General features: G+C 36.5%; 1 protein-coding gene across 2 annotated transcripts; it reads right to left on the reverse strand.

Moving 5' to 3' along the window:
- Positions 1 to 21,991, reverse strand: eps15l1a (epidermal growth factor receptor pathway substrate 15-like 1a). 2 transcript variants are annotated; one of them, XM_043223351.1, is made up of 26 exons: positions 21,932 to 21,991; positions 20,483 to 20,524; positions 20,301 to 20,390; positions 20,171 to 20,218; positions 20,004 to 20,099; positions 19,861 to 19,926; positions 19,657 to 19,782; positions 19,161 to 19,220; positions 18,572 to 18,814; positions 18,333 to 18,490; positions 18,096 to 18,252; positions 17,347 to 17,409; positions 16,710 to 16,795; positions 15,364 to 15,396; positions 15,152 to 15,224; positions 14,072 to 14,233; positions 13,795 to 13,992; positions 13,436 to 13,600; positions 11,937 to 12,042; positions 11,693 to 11,743; positions 10,840 to 10,976; positions 10,697 to 10,757; positions 9,534 to 9,616; positions 9,262 to 9,352; positions 6,669 to 6,874; positions 1 to 3,050 (listed from the first exon to the last, which is right to left on the reverse strand). In XM_043223351.1, exons 1-26 carry the CDS (start codon positions 21,956 to 21,958, stop codon positions 2,904 to 2,906), a joined length of 2,775 nt encoding a protein of 924 aa, XP_043079286.1. In that variant the 5' UTR covers positions 21,959 to 21,991; the 3' UTR covers positions 1 to 2,903. The 2 variants fall into 2 exon arrangements, with proteins under 2 accessions (XP_043079286.1, XP_043079288.1); XM_043223353.1 differs by lacking the exon at positions 15,364 to 15,396.
- Positions 21,992 to 22,780: the final 789 nt, after the last annotated feature.

A 22,780-nucleotide genomic window follows, 5' to 3' on the forward strand; every position in this document is an offset into this window, starting at 1 on the left:
TGAAATGTTATCTTGTTTATTCTGTGAAATCAAGGGACAACATACGGAGCATGTACATTTCCAAAGGAATCCAAGCATCACTAAATCACTAATCAATGCAGTCTGAAATCCTTAAAATGTTTAGAGTTACACATGTGCAGTTACTCAGTTTCATAGGACAAATATAACACATAATATACATGGTTTATGTGTACTCTTATGCATTTCTCTATCGGGTTAATATCTGTCTTATCTACACAGGCGAGGGTTAAAGGCAGGCCAAAAAGGAATGCGTTCAGCTTGAGTTTTATGGGAAGTGTTCTAACTATAAAAAGAACAACAACAACAACAAAAAAACACTTTCATTAATAAAAAAGACAAAACATGGATAATAAAACAGGATATGAAAAAATGAAATGAATTTACAGTTATTACAACAAATAAAATATACAAACTATTGCACAAAGGAGGTATAGAGGACAAATACAGCATAACAGGAGCGCTAACAAAATGTTTGCGAAGTTTATTCCGTTTGTTATTTTTGTAACAGTAAAAGGCAGAAATGCCAAACCCCTACACATGAAATAAGCCCGTTCCCGACTTACGTTACAGCATAAAACACTTAAATCGGCCAGGAATTGACTTTATCTGCGTCTAGGACACAACAGCTTTTGATTCAAGTCCTAAAGATAATCGGTTTTGTTAAAACGCTCAACTGACTGTAGATTAGTGTAGTACTGGAATCACAAATTGGTTCAAGAAGCACCGCATGAGTTTCAGTGTGAGCTAGGCTCCATCGAATACATTTTACATATTTTGAATAAAGTAACACTGTTTAGTGTGACACTAACATGACCAAAAAAGTGTATTTGCGGTCAAAACAACACAAGCTGATTGAAAGCAAAGAAAAGAAAAAAAAAAAAAAAAAAAAAAAAAAAAAAAAAACTAAAAAAAAAAAAAAAAAAAAAGACAGAGTGATGACGTAGCAGTGTACTGGGATATGTCACAGTTGTTTGTCTTAACATTGCACAACATTTGTGTCCACAATGTTGGAGATGAGCGTCAATCATTATGCACGTCAATTTTACCTGTAATGACCGACAAAAAATGGCTATTCCAACGATCCGAGTTAGAAAAAAAACCCCAAACAATTATAGTACCAGAAAAAAATATATAATAATAAAAAACAGCAGAAGGTACATAACACACACACACACAAAAAAAATGTATTGTTACGTAGTACGAAATTTAAATCGTTCAAAAACAGGTTTGAAATGTGCCGGGAAGTACCATCACCAAAACGCTGTGGTCACCAAAATTAGAGCTAAGCAATCAATAAACCATTGGCTGTTTTTAAAAAGTATCTACTGCGCCAGAATTCGCAAAAAACTAAAACAAAGAAAATGTACGTTGCCAATTTACGTTAATTTAGTCTAAACCGACTGTGCTTTCAGCGACCAACAGGTGTTTAGTAATCCCCACTCTGTTTAACATTTTAACACATTGAAGCTGTTCTGAGGATATTTGCCTTGAAGCGTGAAAGAGTTTAACACATTCCATCTGGGCCTATTAACAGGTTCAAAGCGATATTACTAAATAGCACAACGGCAGGGTTTATGGAGATTATGCCGATACAAAATCAGCGACAAATTAAAGATGAAAATCTAAATAGTAAAAAAAAAAAATGTAGATATTTATCTCTTCCCTCGTACAGGTGCTTGTTTATTTATGCAAACAAATTTTATACCACAGTGCAGAACTCAATGAAAGGTACGAACGTGTTTGAGGCCAACGACAATCTCAAGATTTGTACAAGACCGATGTACAAGATTTGTTGATCTTGTACATCAGTCCACAGTGAACTGACAGGACGAGCAAATGAAGAGTTGACTGAAGGACAGAATCAAACAAACGAAAAAAAAAAAAAAAGAGAATGAACAAAAAGAACCTACAGAACAAAAGAATGAACGATACACAATACAACAAACAATAAAGAGATCAATAAATAGAATGATAGATAAAACAATCGCTAAATGATACATAGAACGATTAATACGAGAAAATGTTTTAAATAAAATATTTCTCGCAAATAAAATCCTTACTGTTGAGTCCTGCAGTGGTGTCAATGAGCTGAATCTTTTAAAATGGGGGGAAAAAAAATTAAAAACTAACTAAAATCAGTGCAGTTGTAGAAGCTTTGCTTAACCTTCTTCTCTGAACAGTACTGAAATAAAAACCGAACAGTACAGAAATAAAAAAACAAGTTCACTTCTGAATCGAACAGCTCTTTAAAACGACACTTCCAGAACCATACTGCCGTTCGTTCAGCTTTACGTCATGTCAAGAGCTCCCTACAGACGTTTAGTCTGCAGGCGCTGCTGTAATTCCAGTGTGTACCGTACTGACTGCAGCCAGAGCCAGTAAAAGTTATTATTTAGCAGATGCTCTTTATCCAAATCGACTTACAGTACGCTCACAGCAATTAAGTTCAGGAAGAAACCTGGAATTAAGTGCCTTGCTCAAGGGCTCGAGGGAGGGAGTGTAGCCTCGGTAATTCAAGTTTCTGGTTCGACCCTACCTGGGATCTAAACAACTTTCTTAGCCGTTTCTCAGTCCCTTTTTTTCCCAACCAGCGGAGATTATGATCTGCAGAGACCGATAACGGTCTTCGAATGTCCATGGCTCTGTCGATGCACATTTACACACACAAATACACTTTAAATAAACTATATAGTCCATCTGAGAGGTTAATGCAGTGCATGTGAAGTGAATTAGCTGAGTCACAAACCATAGGCCGCCCTCCTGCACATGAACACAAAAGGACAGAGGTTTAACGGTCTTGCATGTGTTTTATCTTGGTCCATCACGCACGCACACAATCGTCGCTGTAGTGTACAGAGGGGTGGAGCTGAGGGGGAAGGCGGTCAGGCGTTGGACATCTCGGCTTTGCTGAGAGCGATGGCCAGTTCCAGGTCTTCCTGTTCCTGCTGGCGGAGCCTCTTCAGCCGCTCTCGTTCTGCTCTCTCGCTTTCCCGCTTCGCCCACTCCATCTGCTGGGCTTCATTCCCAAACTGGGCCGGAAAAACAGGAACACGCCACGTTAAGAGCCATTTGTCCCAAATTGGGGATTGAACAATGGTGTGAATCACTGTGGTCAAGCTGTGGTCTGAACTGATCGGTGCGGTGCTTTGCTTTAGAAATCCAGTTTAAGTATACTAAAAAAAAAAAAAAAAAAAAATCTCAGCTAAGTCTTTGCCCCATTTTATCAAAAAAGTGTGTCATTTCTGTGCCACTAGCGGCACCAATTTGACGCTGAATCAACCAATAAAGTGAGACACTGTCCAAACAGTGGAAGATCATTTGAAAGCTTAGATTTTTGTAAATCTGTTCAGTGTTGGCAACAACACCGAAATCTATTTGATCAATATCTGCTAACAAGAGATTCAACATTAAACGAAATCAAATTAACCCTTGTGTTGTGTTCTGCTAATTTTGAACCTTTTCCCCCAAAACATCTAGTTAAAGTTACTGAACTGTTCAAACAGTACATAACGAAATTTATTTTTTATACTTTTCGGTTAGCAAAAATGATCGGCCTACAAAAATAAATTGCATAGAAATTGTACGATGTCAATTAATTACCAAAGATTGGATTCGATCTTGACGCCAACTTCTTTTCTTTCAGTTAGCATAGTTTTTGTATTTCTTCTTTGGAAGTGACTGATCATAGGCACGGTTTAAATAAGCTTATGCATCTCAGTTTTTGAGTGAATGCTGACAAAATTGTCTGCAAATAAAACATCTTCAGTTCAAAGAAGCCTACAATAAATCAGCTCTAAAAAGAAGTACAAATCCTGCGCTAAATTTAAAGAAATTGACAAAGAGGCTGAATCCAAGGTTTGGTGATAATGTACTACGAGACATTTAGAAGCAGTTTTTAAAAGGCCAGGCATTTTTGAATGGATACACCAAATTAAAGGATTTTCAGCACAGCACAAAGGTTAAAAGTGTATAGACTGGTCTTGCACGTGTACAAATGCATGCATTTTCTGTCAAATTATTCAGTGATCTTCATCTGTGATTGCAAAATGGAAAGATTCACCACATTTTCAGACAGATCTTACCTTAATTCGCTCAGTTCCTGCAAGAGAGGAATGGATTACAAAAAAAAACAAACAAAAGAGATTTACACCAAACTACCACGCAACCATCCACCGAACTTGCACACACACGCACGCACACAAAGCTGACTGGACACCAACAGACCACTACCACTGATGACACATGATAGACCTTTTTAATTGGCCGTTAATAGCGAATGATGTCATGGACAGGAAAATGAACATGCATTGATCTCGTGCAGCAAGATATGACAGAAGGAAAAGACATTACAAAGCATTTTCAATTGAGAGCTTCAAATCGTGTACAGTGATATATAGGCGTAAATTTATGCAAATTGACATGCACGCTAAGCTGACTGAAGGTGAACGAGAGCATTGCTAAACCACCATGAAGGCCTCAGAAAATGGGAACTACGATTTTTCGTTTCTTTGTAATATCACATGCATCAACTACAGCAAGAGCGCAATTACAATTAGTTTTAAAACTAACTGTTTGATACAAAAAGGTACTTACAGTTATTTTTTGAAGATACAAAGTTATAATACCATTGGTATAGTTTTTCATTGTAAGCGATGAAATTATCGTTCTTCCACTGAGCTTTTGGTCACACAATCAGAGATGGTTTAGCAGGCCTGTTGCACCCAAGTCACGTACAGCGATACTAAGGACAGGAGGCAGGGCGGATGAAGATGATGCTACGTCAAACATTGTGGCTCTAGGATCAAGCGAATTTGCAGTATGGAGCTCAGAGTGATCCCATGCGGAGGAAAACAACAGCCTGAGAGCTGAGTAGTGATACTGACACTTCCCACGTCAAACGATCGCCCCAATCGACTTCGAAACGGGACCTCGCGGCCGAGTTTACTAAACCTTCTGTGCGATTTCAAACATGAGGATTAAGTGAGCTGAAAAAAACATTGTTTGAGATAAGGTCAAGATGATAATTACACTTGTTCCACTACCTTGTGGAAGTGTGACCACACGGCAGATGTGTCAATACAAGCTTCCCACACTTCTTGAAATATGACCCTGATGGCTGATAAGAGAACGCTGAGAACCAGAGCTAGTTTAGAAAGAGACCGTAACAAGGATGAGCAGTTGATGAAAGATAGAAAGAACGAACTAACAAAAGCACTTTAAAGAAATGGGTAATCCTACAAACTGAACAAACATTTGGGACGTTGGCGAAATGTACGTTTCTTGTGGTTGCCAATTAGATGATCCGTGCTGCAGGATCATACTGATAACAAAAAATAATGTTTAAGCGAACAAACTTTTCTGTTAGGAAACAATCAAGTGGGCGTCTTTACGCGCAACGAGGCTAAAATACTGACAGTAGACATTGGTTAAACAATGAACATTGACTTTTGTTCAAATGAACAGCATTTGAGAGAAAAATACTGAAATTACGAACTTGGATTATACTAGAAACAATGATGTTTTGTTTTTTTAAATCGAGAAATAATTTTCAGAAACATGAGACGGTCCAAATTCTTTGGACAATAAGAAGAAGATACACAATGGACAAATTGGTTAAACAATAAACACAGTTTGTGTTTAAAAAAAAAAAAAACGAGCTAGTTTTGAGACGAAAATACTGATATTCCGAAACTGGATTATACTACAAACACGGATGTCTAAGCAAAACATCATTTGTGATGCATTCGCAATAGATTTCTTTCAGGAGTCATTTAGATTGTCTACTTTGCAGACAATTAAGCGAAAATGCTGACAATAACATACATCTTAGCATAAACCCCAACATTTTACATTAAACTTCTGGGTTGCGAGGAAACTTGCGTTTCCATTAGATAAAAAGCAAAAAACTCTGACATTGTGCACATAGTAACGCTTAACACTTGCGTTTTTTGTAGGTCACTGACATTTACAAGAAAAATATCTGATAACTTGCTATATCACTTCTAACCTCGTTATGCACAGGTTTTTACATTTTTTCCCCACCAAACTAAAATGAGCTCACCTTGATCTGAAGCACATTCAAACCAAGGCCTTACTTCGACTGCTTGTGAATGACCACTGCAGCCTGAATAGTGTTTCCGATGAAAAACAAGACATTTTCATAAAAGCTAACAAAAACAAAAAAAGTCACAGAAGAACAGCAAAAAGCCACATTAGCTTAGCCGAGAGCGCTTGGTATTACCGAGTGCGAACGCTCCTCTTCCCACAAGCCCATGCAAATGCTGAGCAAAAACGACAGATGACATCATAGCCATGTGCATCACAAACAACTGTATTTGAGTCACTGAAAGAGATAGAGATGATGGCTGTTTGATTAGGGCTTATTATCCAGAATTCTCTGCGTTGGTGAGTTAATCACAGATAGATGGACTGCAGACATGGAGGGAAATAAATGAGTAGCCGGCACAAGGCGACAGACTGAGCGATACAGAAGCCAATGGTGCGTTCTGCTCTAGGAAACCTCACTGATGATCGCTAGAAAGCACTTTTTTTTGGTTTGTTGGTGGGTTTTTTTTTTTTTTTTTTTTCGATTTTGGAAAGAAACAAGTGGACCGGACAAGAGAAGAGTATCACTAAGCTCAACTTACAGAGCTGAAGTCTGCAAAACCCAATGAAGAGTCTTTAGAGGCTTTACTTGAGGCAGATGGAGCAAATGGGTCTTTGCCACTAAACGGGTCTCCCACCCCCTTTTTACTCTGAAACGGATCAGCGGGGTCGGCACTGAAGGGCTGGAAAGGATCGCTCGTCTTGGCCGAATCGGCGGATCCGGGCACGTTTACTGGAGTGCTTTTACCTGTTGAAAAACAGCAGTTTAAACCCAGCCATTTTGTACGGTTTTTGTTACGCTAAATGACAAAACACACGTTCTGTATAACTTTATAATAGTTCATGAATTCTAAATGCTTTATTTTCTAAACGGTAACAGAAAAACATAGCTGTAGCTCACAAAACCACATTTATGAGGTTTCAACCTGCAACCTTCTGGTTAGCAATCCAGATCTTTTAACCGCTAACCCACCGATCAAAACAAAAGAAAACCAGTGTTTAAGTAGCATATGACGTATAAATGTGTAATGATTAAGACATATCATAATTAAAAAAAAAAAACCATAATTAATATTGTAATATATGACATTTCAAATAAATGTTCTTTTGAACTTAAAAAGTATCCTGAAATTTTTTTTTTTTAATTCACAAAAATAGTCAGCTAAATTTGTTGAATAGCAAATCAGCATATCAGAACGATTTCTAAAGGATCACGTGACACTGAAAGTAACAACTGCTGAAATGTTTGCTTTGCGTTACAGGAATAAGTAACGTTTAAAAAAATGAAAGTAGAATATTGTTATTTCAAATTGTAAGCATTTTTATACATTGTTTTTAGGCTACCTAAAAAAAACAATTTAATTAATGCAGTTTTGGTGAGAATAGAACATTTTGAACAATCATTAACTAATGCAATAACAGTAAATAATTAATAATCAAACAATCAGCGTTTGCATATATCCTTCCGAAGCGCAACCAAAGAACCCACAGTGGTTCAAGCGTATATGATGCGGTAACTCTGTAGAAACCCAAAGTTCAGTGTCGTTATAAGTCGAGACCTACACCCAACAAGAGCACTAAATACAGCTCCACACGCTGTTATGTCTTATAGAAAAGTAGAATCCTTGCTCAAGCAATCTGCTTATTATAGAAATATGCGCAAGGAAAGTAAAGTAATCACAAACCAGCGAGGCAGTTCGAATTAAAAAATGCTTATGCGCACTTCTTTTTTTTTTTTTTTTTTTTCGTCTATTGCACCATTTGCAGAGACTGGCATTCACTTACTCGTGAGAACTTTAAACTGGTTGCTGGTTCCTCTAAAGGTGTTAACCGCACGTTCAATAGGGCTGTTATTTATACCAGACCAGCAATCAGTTTCTTTCTGTCAGTAAACGGAATACTAAACCGCAAAAAGACTCCACCCTGCTGAGGGAAAGAGGTCAAAAACAAGCCATGCTCTTTAAATGATACGCTACGTTAACAAAGATGAATACATTTTTAATTTCACAACTAATTAATGTTGGCTTGGGTTTTAAAATTCCAGCCTTCCCTGATCCAACGTATACATTAATTATCAAAACAACGTCTTTTTTTAGTCATTTAGAATTTTTCTTTTTATATAATCTGCCGTTATACACAACGGCAAAAAAAAAAAAAAAAAATGTACTATGGGATACACATAGTTCAGCTGTATATGAAATGTGTTTCTGAGGGGACAACAAGAGTAAAACATGAAAAAAGTTGTGGCAATCAGGCCACACTACCCACTAAAGTGTGTAAACACACACACACACACACACACAGGAAGTGGGGAGGGGTGTGTAGATCAGCACACGATGCTGGCAGTTCAGGCTAACCGCAGATCATCTAAGCATGTTAGCTATACCACCCTAAGTGCGCCGAAAAAACCCCCAAAAACCCTGCTTCTCCAACCTCCACACCAAATGTTAAACCTCGGTAACACCAGGAAAGCACTTCCTTGCTTCCTAGGATGAAATAAAATGTTTCTATGAAAAAGAAAAAAAAAAAAAAAAAAAAAAAAGAGTGAGTTGCACAGATTCGGCTTTCCTCCAACTGCTGGCTGCAGAGAGGAAACGGCGCAGGTTTCGTTTTCTCCAAGTGATAAGTTTATCTTCGGTTCAGGTTTGTTTGTGAACCGTTTCGGAGTTGGATGGAGAAAAAAAAAAAAAAAAAAATGTAAAAGCTAAGCAAAGGTATTAAGGTTGTCCTGTTGACAACCGATAAAGGAAGTCTTAAGATATCACCGATAGTCCCAACCAAATTCGGTTTTCTTGTACTTAATAAAAGCGAGCTGTGGTCAACAAGGTCTTGTTCAAAGCCGTTTTGCATTCACCGCTGACAAACAACTAGTTAAAAGAGACGTGGTGATGTTACACTTTGAAGATTTGGCTTCCTAAATGCAAGTGTCAAAAACAAAGAGAAAGATCCACCCAAACAACATTCTCCAGGTCTTTCATGCTTGCCGTTTAAATGCCGTATTTTGGCTTCGTTTCATTTATCCCAACAGTTAACTAAGTTTTTAGGTTTACCTATTAGAAATCAACGCCTTATACGGTTGCATATGAACTGAAAAGGGGTTGGTTTTGGGTCTTGAGATAAAGGTTAAATGCTTACCGCTGGGTGGTTTGGGTCGTGGCGGTATGCTTTTCTTGGGCGGGAGAGCTGGCATGTCTTGTTTCCGGCTGAAGGGGTCGTCTACAAAGCCCTAATTTAAATCGCAGCGGAAAGGAGAAGCAGTGGACCAATATCAGACACGAGGCGCAAAACCGCTCAAATTTTGAGCGGGACATCAATCAAAACCACATCTTACAAATGTCATGTTGCAAAAGCGTGAGAAAGTGAAGTTCCACTACACTTAAGATGCAAAAGTAAAAGGTGTTCACTACCTTTGACATTTGGCTGAAGTCTGCAAATCCGCTGTTGCTGCCAAACGAACTGCTTCCGAATGGGTCCAGAGTACCGAAGAAATCTGGAAAAAAAAAGTCAAAAAGTAAAAACTATGTTAGCATAATTCTCATATTAAAATTGATATCTTATATTCAGTTACCTTTTTTCTGTGTCACTAAAAGGGTTTAAAAAATTGTACAAGTGATACTCATAAATGGTACCAATAAAAAAAAACCCACCCAAAAAAACCCACATTTTATAATTTTTATTTATATAATATATAAATATATATATATATATATATATATATATATATATATATATATATATATATATATATATATATATGAAGTTCACTGAGGCACTTTTACAGACTTATTTTTAGTTTAATTTCTATCCATTTTTATTAGAATATAAAACATTTTCACTTAAAATAAACTACCAAAAAAAGTGACAGATAATTTTGAAAGTACGTTTTTATTTTATTTTTATTTAACATTTTTATTTTAAACAATATCATGATCAAAGGTGATTACTTTTACTGACCTATTTCTAATTTTACTATATAAATATAAAAACGAATACATAATCTTTTTTTTCTAAATATTCTAAAGCATCAATTTGCTTTGTTGTCTTTGTGGTTTTTTTTTTTTTAAGTTCAACCTACAGGTTCGGAAAAAAAAAAGAAAGAAAAAAAACGTGTTGAGCATTTCCTGGCATCGCCTCAGTGTTCAACAATGCTGCAACCGAATGCTGCATTTTAACTGTTTACTGAAACAGCAGAGGAATTTCACGTCACTCGGGCAGCCAAAGGGGCCTGTGAGCGGACGTACTGCATGGGAACTCTTTTGACAGCTTCTTCACACATGTTCTCTCGTACTGCTCTCTAAGTGGCCTTTGGGGAAAAAAAAGTGGCCACTGGGCACAAGGTGTGAAAGTATTATCTTGCTTGAGTAGTTTAATGCACCCTAAGCATGTCCCTCAAGGTGCTTGGGAGGGAAACGAGGCATTTTCAGCTGATACCAGATCAGTTTCAGAGGTTCAAGTTCTGTTGCATGCAGAGATAAAGAAACGGATCTTTGCACAGCATCTTCAAAGAAAGGGAGTGGCAGAGATGTTATGATTCAGCTAAATAAGTGAGAGACGCGTGCAAACGCCATACCTGGGCCTTTAGGTTTGGGGCTGGTGGAGCTGAAAGGGTCATTACTTGAAAAATGATGACTCTACCAAACAAAAGAGGAGATATAGTTCAGAGATAATCAGAGAATAAAGGGAATGATGTGATGTTGATGGTTTTCCAGGTACCTTTGAGGGAAGTGTTGCACTTTTGCTGAAAGGGTCGGTGTTGCTGAAGGGGTCTGGCTTAGCGGGTTTCTTGAAGAAATCTTCAGAGGAGGTCCTAAATGGGTCGGTCTCTTTGAAAGGGTCTCCACCGAAAGGATCTAAAATAGTTTACAGATTACGGTCATGTGAAAGTCTTGAATTTGAATACCATCATTTACATTATATCATTTTATCGTGTAGCTATCTTTAGGCCAATTTTATGAGAGTTGGGGAACCGAAAGCCTCAAATATTACCAAGAGAGAACTGTGCCAAGGTAAATGAACACAATGTTTAAACACCATGAAGCTTTGGGCGAGATCTGTGGTGTCTTTAAAGAAAATGAAACATCGGCACTTTTTCTAATGGGGGAACAATTATATTCACCAATAATGAAAAACATTTTAGATTTTATATTGGTTTATATTATATAACAATTAATAAAATATATATATATATATATATATATATATATATATATATATATATATATATATATATATATATATATATATATATATATATATATATATATATATATATATTTTTTTATTTATTTATTTTTATTTAAACCCATTGGATGTCGGACTGGGACATTTTCAGGAAATTAAAAAAAAAATAGGTTGAATGTCTTTTTTTGATCAAAATTAGGTTTTCATTAAATTATTATTCTATACCATCTTGTCTATCATCTCTGAAAACATATGCCAAATTTCACTTGTTCAGTGCAGAAAAATAGCAATTTACTGCAGCAAGCAGAAAAGATGGTGTCTTTCTCTTGATAACCCAAAGTGTAGAGCTGAAGATGTGCTTCGTGCATTTCGATGGACTGGATACCTGCAACTGCGGAGGTCTGTTTTGAGAAAGGATCATTCTGGAATGGATCTCCTGTAACAAACAAACACAAAAGGAGATGTGTTTAGCAGCATTACAAAGGCTTCAAAAGCTTGGCTCCAAAAATGTGCCGCACAAATACCAGCAAACAGGAATTTGAAATTAAACACATTGCACTTACGCTTACTATAACGTCCATATTTAATGCGAGCAGAACAAAAGGGAACGACATAAATACACGGCCTACCTTTGAATGGGTCTGTTTTAAACGGGTCTTCAGACTGGAAGGGGTCTGTGTGCATCTCCTGCGGGGCGCTGTTGAACACCGTGGGCTTCACCTTGAAAGGGTCTTCCTGTAATGGGTTGAATCAAACAATGGTTGACCGTCGATGTTTGCTTTCTCTGATATTCTCTTATACAGGAGGTTTTAGGTAAGAGGGGCTGAAAAAAAAGGTTCATTCCTGCCCACAGCTATAACTGAACCTATAATTATACGTTTCATGTTCAAAAGCAAGAGTATTTTCTTTCTTAAAGACATTGTAGAACTCGTTTTATATGGCTTTCAACCCAGTCGTCTAATAAATGGGCCAACACTATATTTGGGGCCCAGCTGAAAACATCTAGCTCAGACGAGAAAAGAAAGCAAACAAAAACTATTTTGAAATAAGCACCCTGAGATGTACATTTCAGCCATTTTGTGCCTGCAATGTGCAGTTTAAGCCAGCGCCTCAGCTGTTCCAAATAACACAAGAAGCTCTGTTAAAAGTGCCGGCTTTCCAAATTGTACCTTTGCATGCAAGCCATAATTCAGAAAGAAACCTAAGCAAAGTTCTCTCTCAGAAACCGGAGAACGTCAACAGGAACTCAATCGCAAGCGGATGACGAGTGAGCTTTATCATTAAGAACTATGTCAAATTACAAAAAAAATAACTGTACACGTGTATATGTGTGTGCTTGATCGCTTCTCGATATAAAAATTAAAAAAGGTTATATAGAAAATACATTTTAATAATGATTTACTTAGGCTGTATATAAGTGTTTAGATAACATATGAGTGTACGGTTTATATTTATTAAGTGTATATAAATGCACATGCATGTATATGTATTTTTTAAAAGTGTCATGTTTATATTAAAAATATTACTATATAATACAAAGGGTGAGAACATAAATATATACATGTAAATATTTTTTCTAAATCTATATTGTATGTGTGTGTATATGGCTAATTGCTAAATAAAAATTGTACGGTGTCCTGTAGTGTGACGTATCTGTATCTTTTTTTTTTTATTTCTGCTAACATATTAGAATAGCATGATAGAGGTTTTTCTTTAATGATAGCGGTTCATTTTTAACATCACACTATAGGACACATTTATCTGTCAACTACCCGTGTGTACATATGGTTGATGTGTCCTATGGTGTGTAAAAAAAACCCAAAGATATACCTCTCACGCTATTTGTAACCAAGTATGAAGGTACATTTTTCTCATTTTATTTGTTTCAAGTTTTTTTTTTTGCTGTAACATCATAAGACACAGTCCAATTTTTATTACAATTAGCCTTATACACATACTATACATACATAGATAGATAGATGATGCGTGTGTGTGTGTTATATATATATATATATATATATCCATATCCAAGTTCAGATGCAAAGTGCAATTTATGCAATTATGTAATTTAACTTTCATGACAACGAATAGGTTCTTTAAAACACCATCAACATAAGATGTGTCTCACCATGGCCCCGAAACCACCGTTCTCCTTCTCTGGAAAGCCTTCGCTCATGTCGGCCAGGTTGGTCATGCTTCCCCCGTGGGTCCCGTTCAGGGTGCTGCTGTACTGCTCGATGCTCTTACTGATCTCGTGCTGGCTGTCCTGGATCTGGGAGAGTTTGCTTCGAGCCTGCACATCAGTTTCATCTATTACATACTTAAACGCTACTTAGCACGTTTTCTTTTTCCCTGATATTATTAGATAAAGCCGTTTCTAGCGTCTGCCTTCTAACGGCATATTTGCATGAAGGCAATTTGAAATAAAGACATCTTTGTGTTGTCACCCCCTAGTGGTCGGAATATGAACTGCTCTGAGGGCACAACCTGGTTGATCTCGTCCTGCGTGGCTTTGAGGGACTTGATGATGGTTTCTAGCTGAATCCTGCCCGCTTGTAGACTCTGCTCCAGCTGAGCTTCCTCCTGCTGCAGGCGGTTCAGGTCAGCCTTGGCTCGGCCCAGCTCTTCCTCTTGGCTCTGCAGGTCCGACTCCTGCGAGTGGATCTGGGACTGAAGGGATGAGATCTAAACAGAAAAAGGCAAGATGCGTTTAATGTTTATCCTCACCGAGGATCTTGTCATTCTTTTTCAGGTTTTCGCCCACCATTTGCGACTCTTCCTGGCACTTCTGCCGTACGTCATTGAGCATGTCTTCCAGCTTTGCCTTCTGCTGGTCCATTTCCTCCAGCCGGTCCTGAGCGTCCTGCTTCTGCGCCTCGAGTTCCTGGAGAGTGGACGTCTCTCGGTCCAGATCGTTCTGCATTTCCTTTCAATCGACATAAAATATTTATTAACACTATTTCAAAAATATTTTCACAGCATAAAACAAATAAAATCATTTTGATTTAATGTATTAATAACTTCATGCACGTTTTTACAATTATAATTAAGAATAAAAAATTGTGCTGTTAAATCAATGAATCGTGATTAATTGCATACAAAATAACAAACATATATTAAAAGACAACAAAAACTTATTTTGGATGCAATTAATCATGATATTTATACATGCTATTTATAAATGTACATACCTTTAAACAATAAAACAAAATAACTAAAAATATATATATGCTTTAATACAAAAAAATTGCAATTTAATTTATAATATATTAAAATACATTAAGTATTAACATTTTAGAATTTAAGTATAAATATCTAACAAATATCTTATAAAAATATATGCAAATATATTGTGTTATTTAATTATTATTTAAATTTGTTTCATACTAAAATACTCTGTGTATTTCATATTTAATGTAACAAATAACAAAAAATGTATATTTACGAAATAATATTTTATATATGAATAATACTCAAAACTAATTAATATAATACCAATGATCAGTATATTTTAAAAATACACTGGTAATTACAAATTATATAACATGGAATATATTAATTTATATTTACTTTTACAATTTTAAATATTTTACCAAATTTTTATCATTAACCACAATAAAAACTTACAATTCTTAACAAATGTTAGTAATATTCATACATAATAAAATTGCTTTTAAGTATATCATTAATATTAACTACTTTCATTATTTAAAAAAAATACATGTGAATTCTTTTTAAATCTAATTGATTTGGTGGTAAAATATATGTATTTTTTAATTATAAAAATGTTATTATTAATGATAATAACAAAATAACGACTAATCATTTCACTGCCAGCTTTTACCTGAACTTCTGTGGTTTTGTGTCTGATGGCTTCCTCTGTTTCTCTGATGTCTTGTTCCAAAGTGTATTTCTCCCTGTTGACATGATAAAACAAGACACGGAAACCTTTATCAACCGCTGGCAACTAGAAAACACCCCTCATACCTGCCTGCTCCACACACAAAATCTGTCACACACAAAACAAAAACCGTGACAGCCAAGAGAAGGTTTTACCTGAGTGTATCCCAGTGTGTGAAAGCAAGAGTGCTGAGGCAGCATGAATAAGCAAGTGAAACAAGAGATTTCGTAAAGAAAACACACACGTTAAACTGTGAAGAAGGGACGGAGACGAGATAAGGGTTTGCTAGGGAGAAGGAAACTCATCCACCACCAAGAGCTCTCGGGTACCTTTCCACGATCTCTGAAGGGTGCATGTTAGCATGAGAGTCTGTTCAGGGTCATCTATAAGGCAACTGTTTGGAAAAGGACAAATACGCTAGACTCGGTGGGGTCAGCCAAACAGAAAAATGGACAACAATGACGGGAAGAGGTCATACCCGGGGGAAGAAATCAGTACCTCCTCAAAATAAAATCGAAAGCTAATATTGCATCGTTTTTAAAACCACAAAAAAATAAATAAATATTCACACTTTGCACAGTGGCAGAATATTGAAGTACCTGAGGAAAATACTGTTTTTCTGTTTGAGTGCGTTTCGGAAGAATTAAGATTTACGCAGCAGCATTTCCACACATGGACAAACATTAAATTAAAACAGTTTGCATGCACATTTCCACAAGTTCAACATCACTGAAAAAGACTTAAAAACTTTAGAAAATAAAAATAAATGTATTGTTTTAATTAATATATAGTGTTTGTGACACAGTCTACAAATTTTTTAACTTAAAATATGAAGATAATTTTATTATGTGTGTAGTTTGTATTTTAAATTAGTTTTTATTTTTTACTTTCACTTTAAATTTTAGTTAAACGTCTAGTATTTCGGTTATGCTTTTGCCTGTTTTTATTGATTTTGGAGTAAAACATGACAGTGTTTGTTTAATATTTAAATACCATCATAGTATTTATTAATTTTCTGAAAATATGTTTTTGACTTATGTAATTATAGTTTAGGTTTTATGATTTTCACTACCTTTTTTTATGCATATTTGTATTTTTATTGTGCTTTACTTAGTTCGGTATTAGTAATTTTCGTGTAAATTCCAAAATTTCTCATCATCATTAAAGTTTATACACACACACATATATACATATATATATATATATTTTACATACGTTTACATTTTGAAATTGTATTTTTGGTCACTCTATTACATGTATTTAAACGTCATTAAATTTGTGGGAAAAAAAGTGAAATTAAAAAAGAAAACCTAAATTTGTTGCGTTTTTTTGTACTTTTTTTTAACAGTTTTAACTAAAATGGTACATCTAAGATTTTAAATGTCTCGACTACCACTTTCAATCAATCGAATGAGCCTTTGGTTAAATTATTCATTTCCTTCCTTATTATATTTATTAAATAACAAGAAGAACATCATCTCACAGACGTGTGCTGCATTACCTCTGCAGGTGAGCGATCTCTTGGCTTATATCATCCAGTTCTTTAATCCCGGTGAACTCGCCTGAACCCACGGAGCTGGAGCTGTCCTGTATGAGGGGGTCCAGCACAAAGTCAGTTCGGCTGCGTGTGAAGCACACACACGCACAGCAACACACACACACACACACACACACAAGGGTAGAGAACAGCAAGGAGCCACCACACGGGAGCAGAGACCAGCTTGTCTTCCACCTCTGACGCTCAAAACATGGGGAAGTCAAGACACGTCACCATTTCACAGCACTGGATCTCTCACAAATGCTTTTCAACTCAACGTCTCGGCCAACAGACCACCCAAAGCATTTGTTCAGGCTTTTCCCAAATATTACCTACCCATAACTTGAACATTATTGCCTGATTTGAGCCAGTGATAACGGCATTAAACGTCAGCAGCATTGAAATGTGGATGGAAAGGAACAGAAGATTGTTTGGTAAGATTTCCGATATTTTTGGAAGTGTTGCGCTTGTGATAAGACGTTAGTGGCTCTCTTGATGTATTGTGAATGATGACAGATTCATCTGCTAAATGAAATATGACAGATGATGCTTAAGTTGAAATACGTGGAACGAGAGAGAGAGAGAGAGAGAGATTGTTTACCCGGCGCATCTCGGTCAGAGCGGCCATGTCAGAGCCCACCGGTGTCATATAACCAGACAGACTCTGGGGAAAAAAACAAAAACAGGAAGCACTTTACATAAGGGATAATAACACTGCTACACAATACACTATTCTACTAAAACAAGCAAAGATCTGTATAGAAAGCAGTATAGTAGTAGTATGTGTGTGTGTGTGTGTGTGTGTCACACATGTGGACACCTTTGTTGTTGTTTTTGTCTGTGTGCCCTACCTTCTGTTCCTGTTAATTGTATCATTGTCTTCAGGTGTGTCTTATTAGTTTAGTCAATGCCTGTGTGTATTTAAGTTCCAGTTTGATTCTGTTTGTTTAATCGTCGGTTCTCGTCTTTTAATGCGTGTGGTTTTGTGTCCTGTCTGCCTGCCTGCAACTGTAGTGTTTATTTAGTTCCTAGAAGATTAAAAGTGTTTAAGTTGTTTTGTTTTTTTTTAAAGAAAAATTCATATTATTGACTTAATTTTTTTTTGCCACTTTATTTAGTTTAGTATGAAAGTTTTTTTTTTATTTAATATTCATATTTATTGCGTTTTTTTTTTTATTAATTTGTAACATTTGTAATACATTTTAATGAGATATTATATTGTAACCGATAGCGACACTGGATGACGTAGACCGCTTATATATTATAGGCCGGCACACATCACATGGATCTGGACTTCCTCCGGGCTTCTATCCTAAAGCTCGGGATAAATTTCAGCGCGCGGTGACTTACAGGTCCCGGTGTGCCACGTTCAGACGGTGGGATCATGTCTGCAGTCAGAGCTTGCGGAGGATCCATGCCCTTGCTGACTTTCAGCTGGATGAGATGCATGGCTAAGGAGAACTGCTCGCGCGTGAGTTTGCCCATTTGCCTGGTGTCCGCCAAAGCCCTGACAACAGAGGAAGTGATGAGCGTGCCGATCACGACAGAAAGAGTGAAGAAAAGCGAAGAGTAAACGAAAGCAGCTACCAAATGTGAGCCAGGAGGTTCTGATGAAGACCAGACTGCATGAAGATGTCTTTAACTTCTTGGCCGCTGACGAAGCCGTCAAGATCAGTGTCTGTTTTGAGAAAGATGTCGTCATAGCGCCCTCTGTCTGCGACTGGCACCACCCAGTTTACCGAATGCTGAAGATGGAGTCAAAAACATCAGATCCTCTTCAGATCTTCTGCACAATCGAACATGAAGACGCGCTAATAAAACTGTACCTGTGAGGATTTAATGGTGTGTTTCGGGGACAAACTCCCAGCGCTGTTTAGGGAATTCATGCTGCCGTGAGACGGGGTGGAGCGCAGGCTGTCTTTAGGAGGCGGGGGGCTGCCGGGTAACACCGGCACCATGCTGGACAAGGACCCTGAAGACTTCTTCCTTTTGGATGGAGGGATGAGAGAGGAGGGCAGGACTGAGGGAACAGGCTCCTTCTCCAGAGCACGGTACACCAGATGCATCGCCTGCACAAAAAGAAGAAATTAAGATTTTATTTTTGTTTTTTTTCCCCTCTCTCTCTCTCATTGTATGTATACTTCATGTAACATGCATAAAAATAACAGACACAAGTAAGATTTGTTTGTGTATAATATTAATACAAATCATTGTTTTGTTTTTTTTAAATAATCATGACTTTTCTTTAGTGACGAGGATGCTATAAATTGCAATTACGTCTTCACAATAGAAATGAAATGCATTGTAGGATATAGAATGCCACAGCTATCCTGCATATTCTAAATAATCTAAAATAATAGTACATAGCGGGATATTAGTGTGCTTTTAATCAAATAACAGAAAGTGATTACTCACCACTGCAAACTCATCTTTGTCCAAGTGTCCGTCTTTGTCTATGTCACTCAAATCCCACACCTGATCAGACAGAGTCGTTTAATAATAAAAACATCTATCTATATTCAAAAGTTTTTGTTTATATATTGTGTGTGTGTGTACTGTGCATATTTTGTATGTATATATGAATATAAACACGTTTGTATATATTTAGAAAGAATATGTTGTTTGTATAAAATATTTTTCTATATAATAAAATGAAAATTGAAATATATAAATGTATACATAATAAATACATATATACACACACACACACATGATAAATATACACAGTCCAATTACATGTTATTTAACCAAAAACTTTTTTTAGTGTGTGATTAACCGCAATTAGTTGTTTGAAATCAATATAAATACATTTAATTGTTTATAAAAACTATTTTTATTATTACTATAATACCATTATGTTTTAAAACGAATATTATCTTAATTATGATCTCTTAACCTACTAGAACCTTACCTTTCCCAGCACATCCACGGGAAGTTTGGAGTTTATCAGGACTGGTTTGACCTTCTCACCGGACAGCAATCCGTTCACCGGGGCAAGGCTTTCAAAAATACCATCGAATTTGTTCTTCTCTTCAGGCTGCAAAATAAACAAAGTTAAACATTCAGAAAATCTTTTGTAATAGGCTGTTACAATGAGAAGCTCGTAATCTCTTACCCGCACCGCCCAGTGGCTCTCATTGGTTGATGCAACAGCGCTCAGTGACGGGCTACTGTGGTCCTTCTAGAACAGAGACCAGAAACCTGTGAGCTCATGCTGCCTGGAAAACCGTGATATCAGCTCTCAGCACAGACACTTACGAATTTCGGCGGGGGAACGGGGAGGTTCAGACTGGAAATGCTGATGTCGTGCCCACTCTGCGCACAGGCCACGAGACGAAGAGCGACGTAAAATCCCTGAAAACAAACCGCAAGCGATTCAAAGTCAGCATCCGGTTCGATGCTTTCACAAACTCTTACAGCTTTACCTGTTTATCCAAGAAACCCTTGCCATCCGGATCAGCTAAATCCCAGATCTGAAAACAGACAGACAGGGTATTATGGGTTACGAATTTCCAAGCATCGTTTCCTAATGGGTTTTTTTAGCCGAACGCTGACCTTTCCTAAAGTGATGTCAGGCAGGCCCGATTTCTTCAAAAACAAGGCAGCCTCTGTAGGTCCAACCCTCCCGGTGTTTCCTGGGTCCACCTTCAAAGAGTGAGTAAAACATGGCTTTTTATTGTAGAAAAGATCGATGTATTATAAAAACAAATACGTTTCGTCAAGAATTATGGCCTTACTTGTCTGTAAAAGCTCTCATATACAGGGTTCCCGGTTGACAGCTAACAGCGAGAGGAAAAGAAAGAAAAATTATGTTATTGAAAAATAATTTGTTTTATGATTAGGTAATGTAATGCACAGCGCAATTGTTATTGTTGTTAACTAGAGCTGTTAAAATTGTTAATTGATATAAAGCTGAAATAAAATAAAATATAAATATTAGATAGAACTACTTATTTTAAGTAGTTGGCATTTTTAAAACCAAAATAATTTAAGCAACAAATAAAACATGTACAAATTTTACTTTCAATTAAAATGAAAACTGAAAATATAGATTTAAAGCTGAATTTATTGGAACACTAAAAATCCTAAAACTAAATCGAAATAAATAAAAGCTAAATATAACCCAAATGCATAAACAACTACAAAAAACAAAACAGAATTAATATAAATTTAACAATTAAAATGAAAACCGAGAATATAAAAGTAAAAGCTCATTCTAAATATGAAGCGTATTTAACATACAATTGAACCCATTAATATTAATAAGGCAGTATAGTCACATTATTAAAACTTATTAAAACAAAAATCAAGTAAAACTATTTTAAGAAACTAATAAGAAAATAATACTATGCCTAACTAAAAATCAACTAGAAACTGAAAATAAACAAGTAAACACTACCTCAAAATATGCATAACTATTATATCACGTAAATAATAAATGTAAATAATACTACAATAATAAATGCACTTGTATAAAATTTGAGTTTACGTATAAATAATACTAAACGCTAAAATGCAATATAATAATAAAGTAATTTTATTTCCCATTATAATTCTAATAGGTGTTGTGCACGTAGCTGTATTTAACATACACTCAATCATTGTAAGGCAAGTACAGTGAGATTACTGATGCTCACTAATTCCCATGACCGCTAAGCTAAACTAGCGGTTTAACACCCCTCATCACATACACCACTAGAGCTCATATCTATACCAGAATGTTGTTCATTACCATTTAGGAACTTTTATTATTGCGCTACGCACGCATTCTGAAATGACGACTTTATATATAAAGCGCCCTGACAGTTAGTTTATAAAGCTTAGGATGCATCCTGATATATTGCGGCTAGCTAGTTACCTTAAACTCCGTCTACTGCATTTATCATTCACAGAAACGGTTTTTATCTTTATACGCCCTCGCTGCTGAACGCTCGTTGCGAATTTCATTGAAACCTGCACGGTGTTTTCTCGCGTTTAAAGGCAGGCGGGCGATGTAAAGCGAGCTAATCGGTTAGCAATCTGAGCCCGATTAACGAGGCCCGGGACATTTTCGCTTTGAATGCCGATAAAACGACGCGGTGGCGCAAGTAACGGGGTTGGTTCGTGTGCGGTTCCTCGATTCGTTTCCGCGTGCCGGCGTTTTCCCTCTTTGCTCCCTTAAAACGTGCGCTTTGAGCGGCTATTACCTGAGTGAGGGTCGCGAGGGCTGCCATCTTTTCCCTGTTGCTGCGGAAACGGCGGGTGAAGGAATGAGGGGGCTGGAGCCTTCATCCATTCACTTCATCACCGCCATCATCATCATCATCATCATCATCATACAAGTTACTATCGTTAATAATAATAATAATAATAATGATTACAACAATTAACAAATACAATACTACTACTGATGATAATAATAGTTGTTGTTGTTATAAATTAAATTATTAAATAACTTATTATCATCACTGTCATACATGTATTATAAATAATATATAAAGCAAAGCCATATCCTAATTATTATAAAATAAAATACAAAAAAATGCAGGAATAGTAAAATTACATTTTTTAAATAAAAATACGTTAAATCAAACAATTATGATAATTAACATTTTGCTTATGGTTTAATCGTAGGTCTTCCCGTTCCTACGTAACTCGGATAATTCAAACACACACGCACGTATCAGCAAAATCGTCAAAATTCAGCAGAATCGCTTCATCTTTCAGACAACAAATTTGCAATTTTGGGTGCAGAATAATTTATGATATATCTTTGTATTGTGTGTTCGCGTTGATCCGTGAAATCAGAATAAGATTTTGTTAAAAGGCATTTGAAGCTGTGCACAAATATACTGTTGACATTGTAGGGTTTTCAATGAGAAAATTAAAAAAAAATTGAATCCACGTGTACAATAGTAAACTATATACTTCTATTATATCTATTCTAGCCATTCAAAAACACTCAGGGAGCAAGCGGGCCCGGTTCCTCGCTTCTGATTGGCCGAGCGTCGATCGTAAGCGGATTCCTATTGGCTGAGCCGCTGCTGCAGCGCCCC

This window comes from Puntigrus tetrazona, chromosome 22, assembly GCF_018831695.1.
Source record: "Puntigrus tetrazona isolate hp1 chromosome 22, ASM1883169v1, whole genome shotgun sequence".
Taxonomy (NCBI): domain Eukaryota; kingdom Metazoa; phylum Chordata; class Actinopteri; order Cypriniformes; family Cyprinidae; genus Puntigrus; species Puntigrus tetrazona.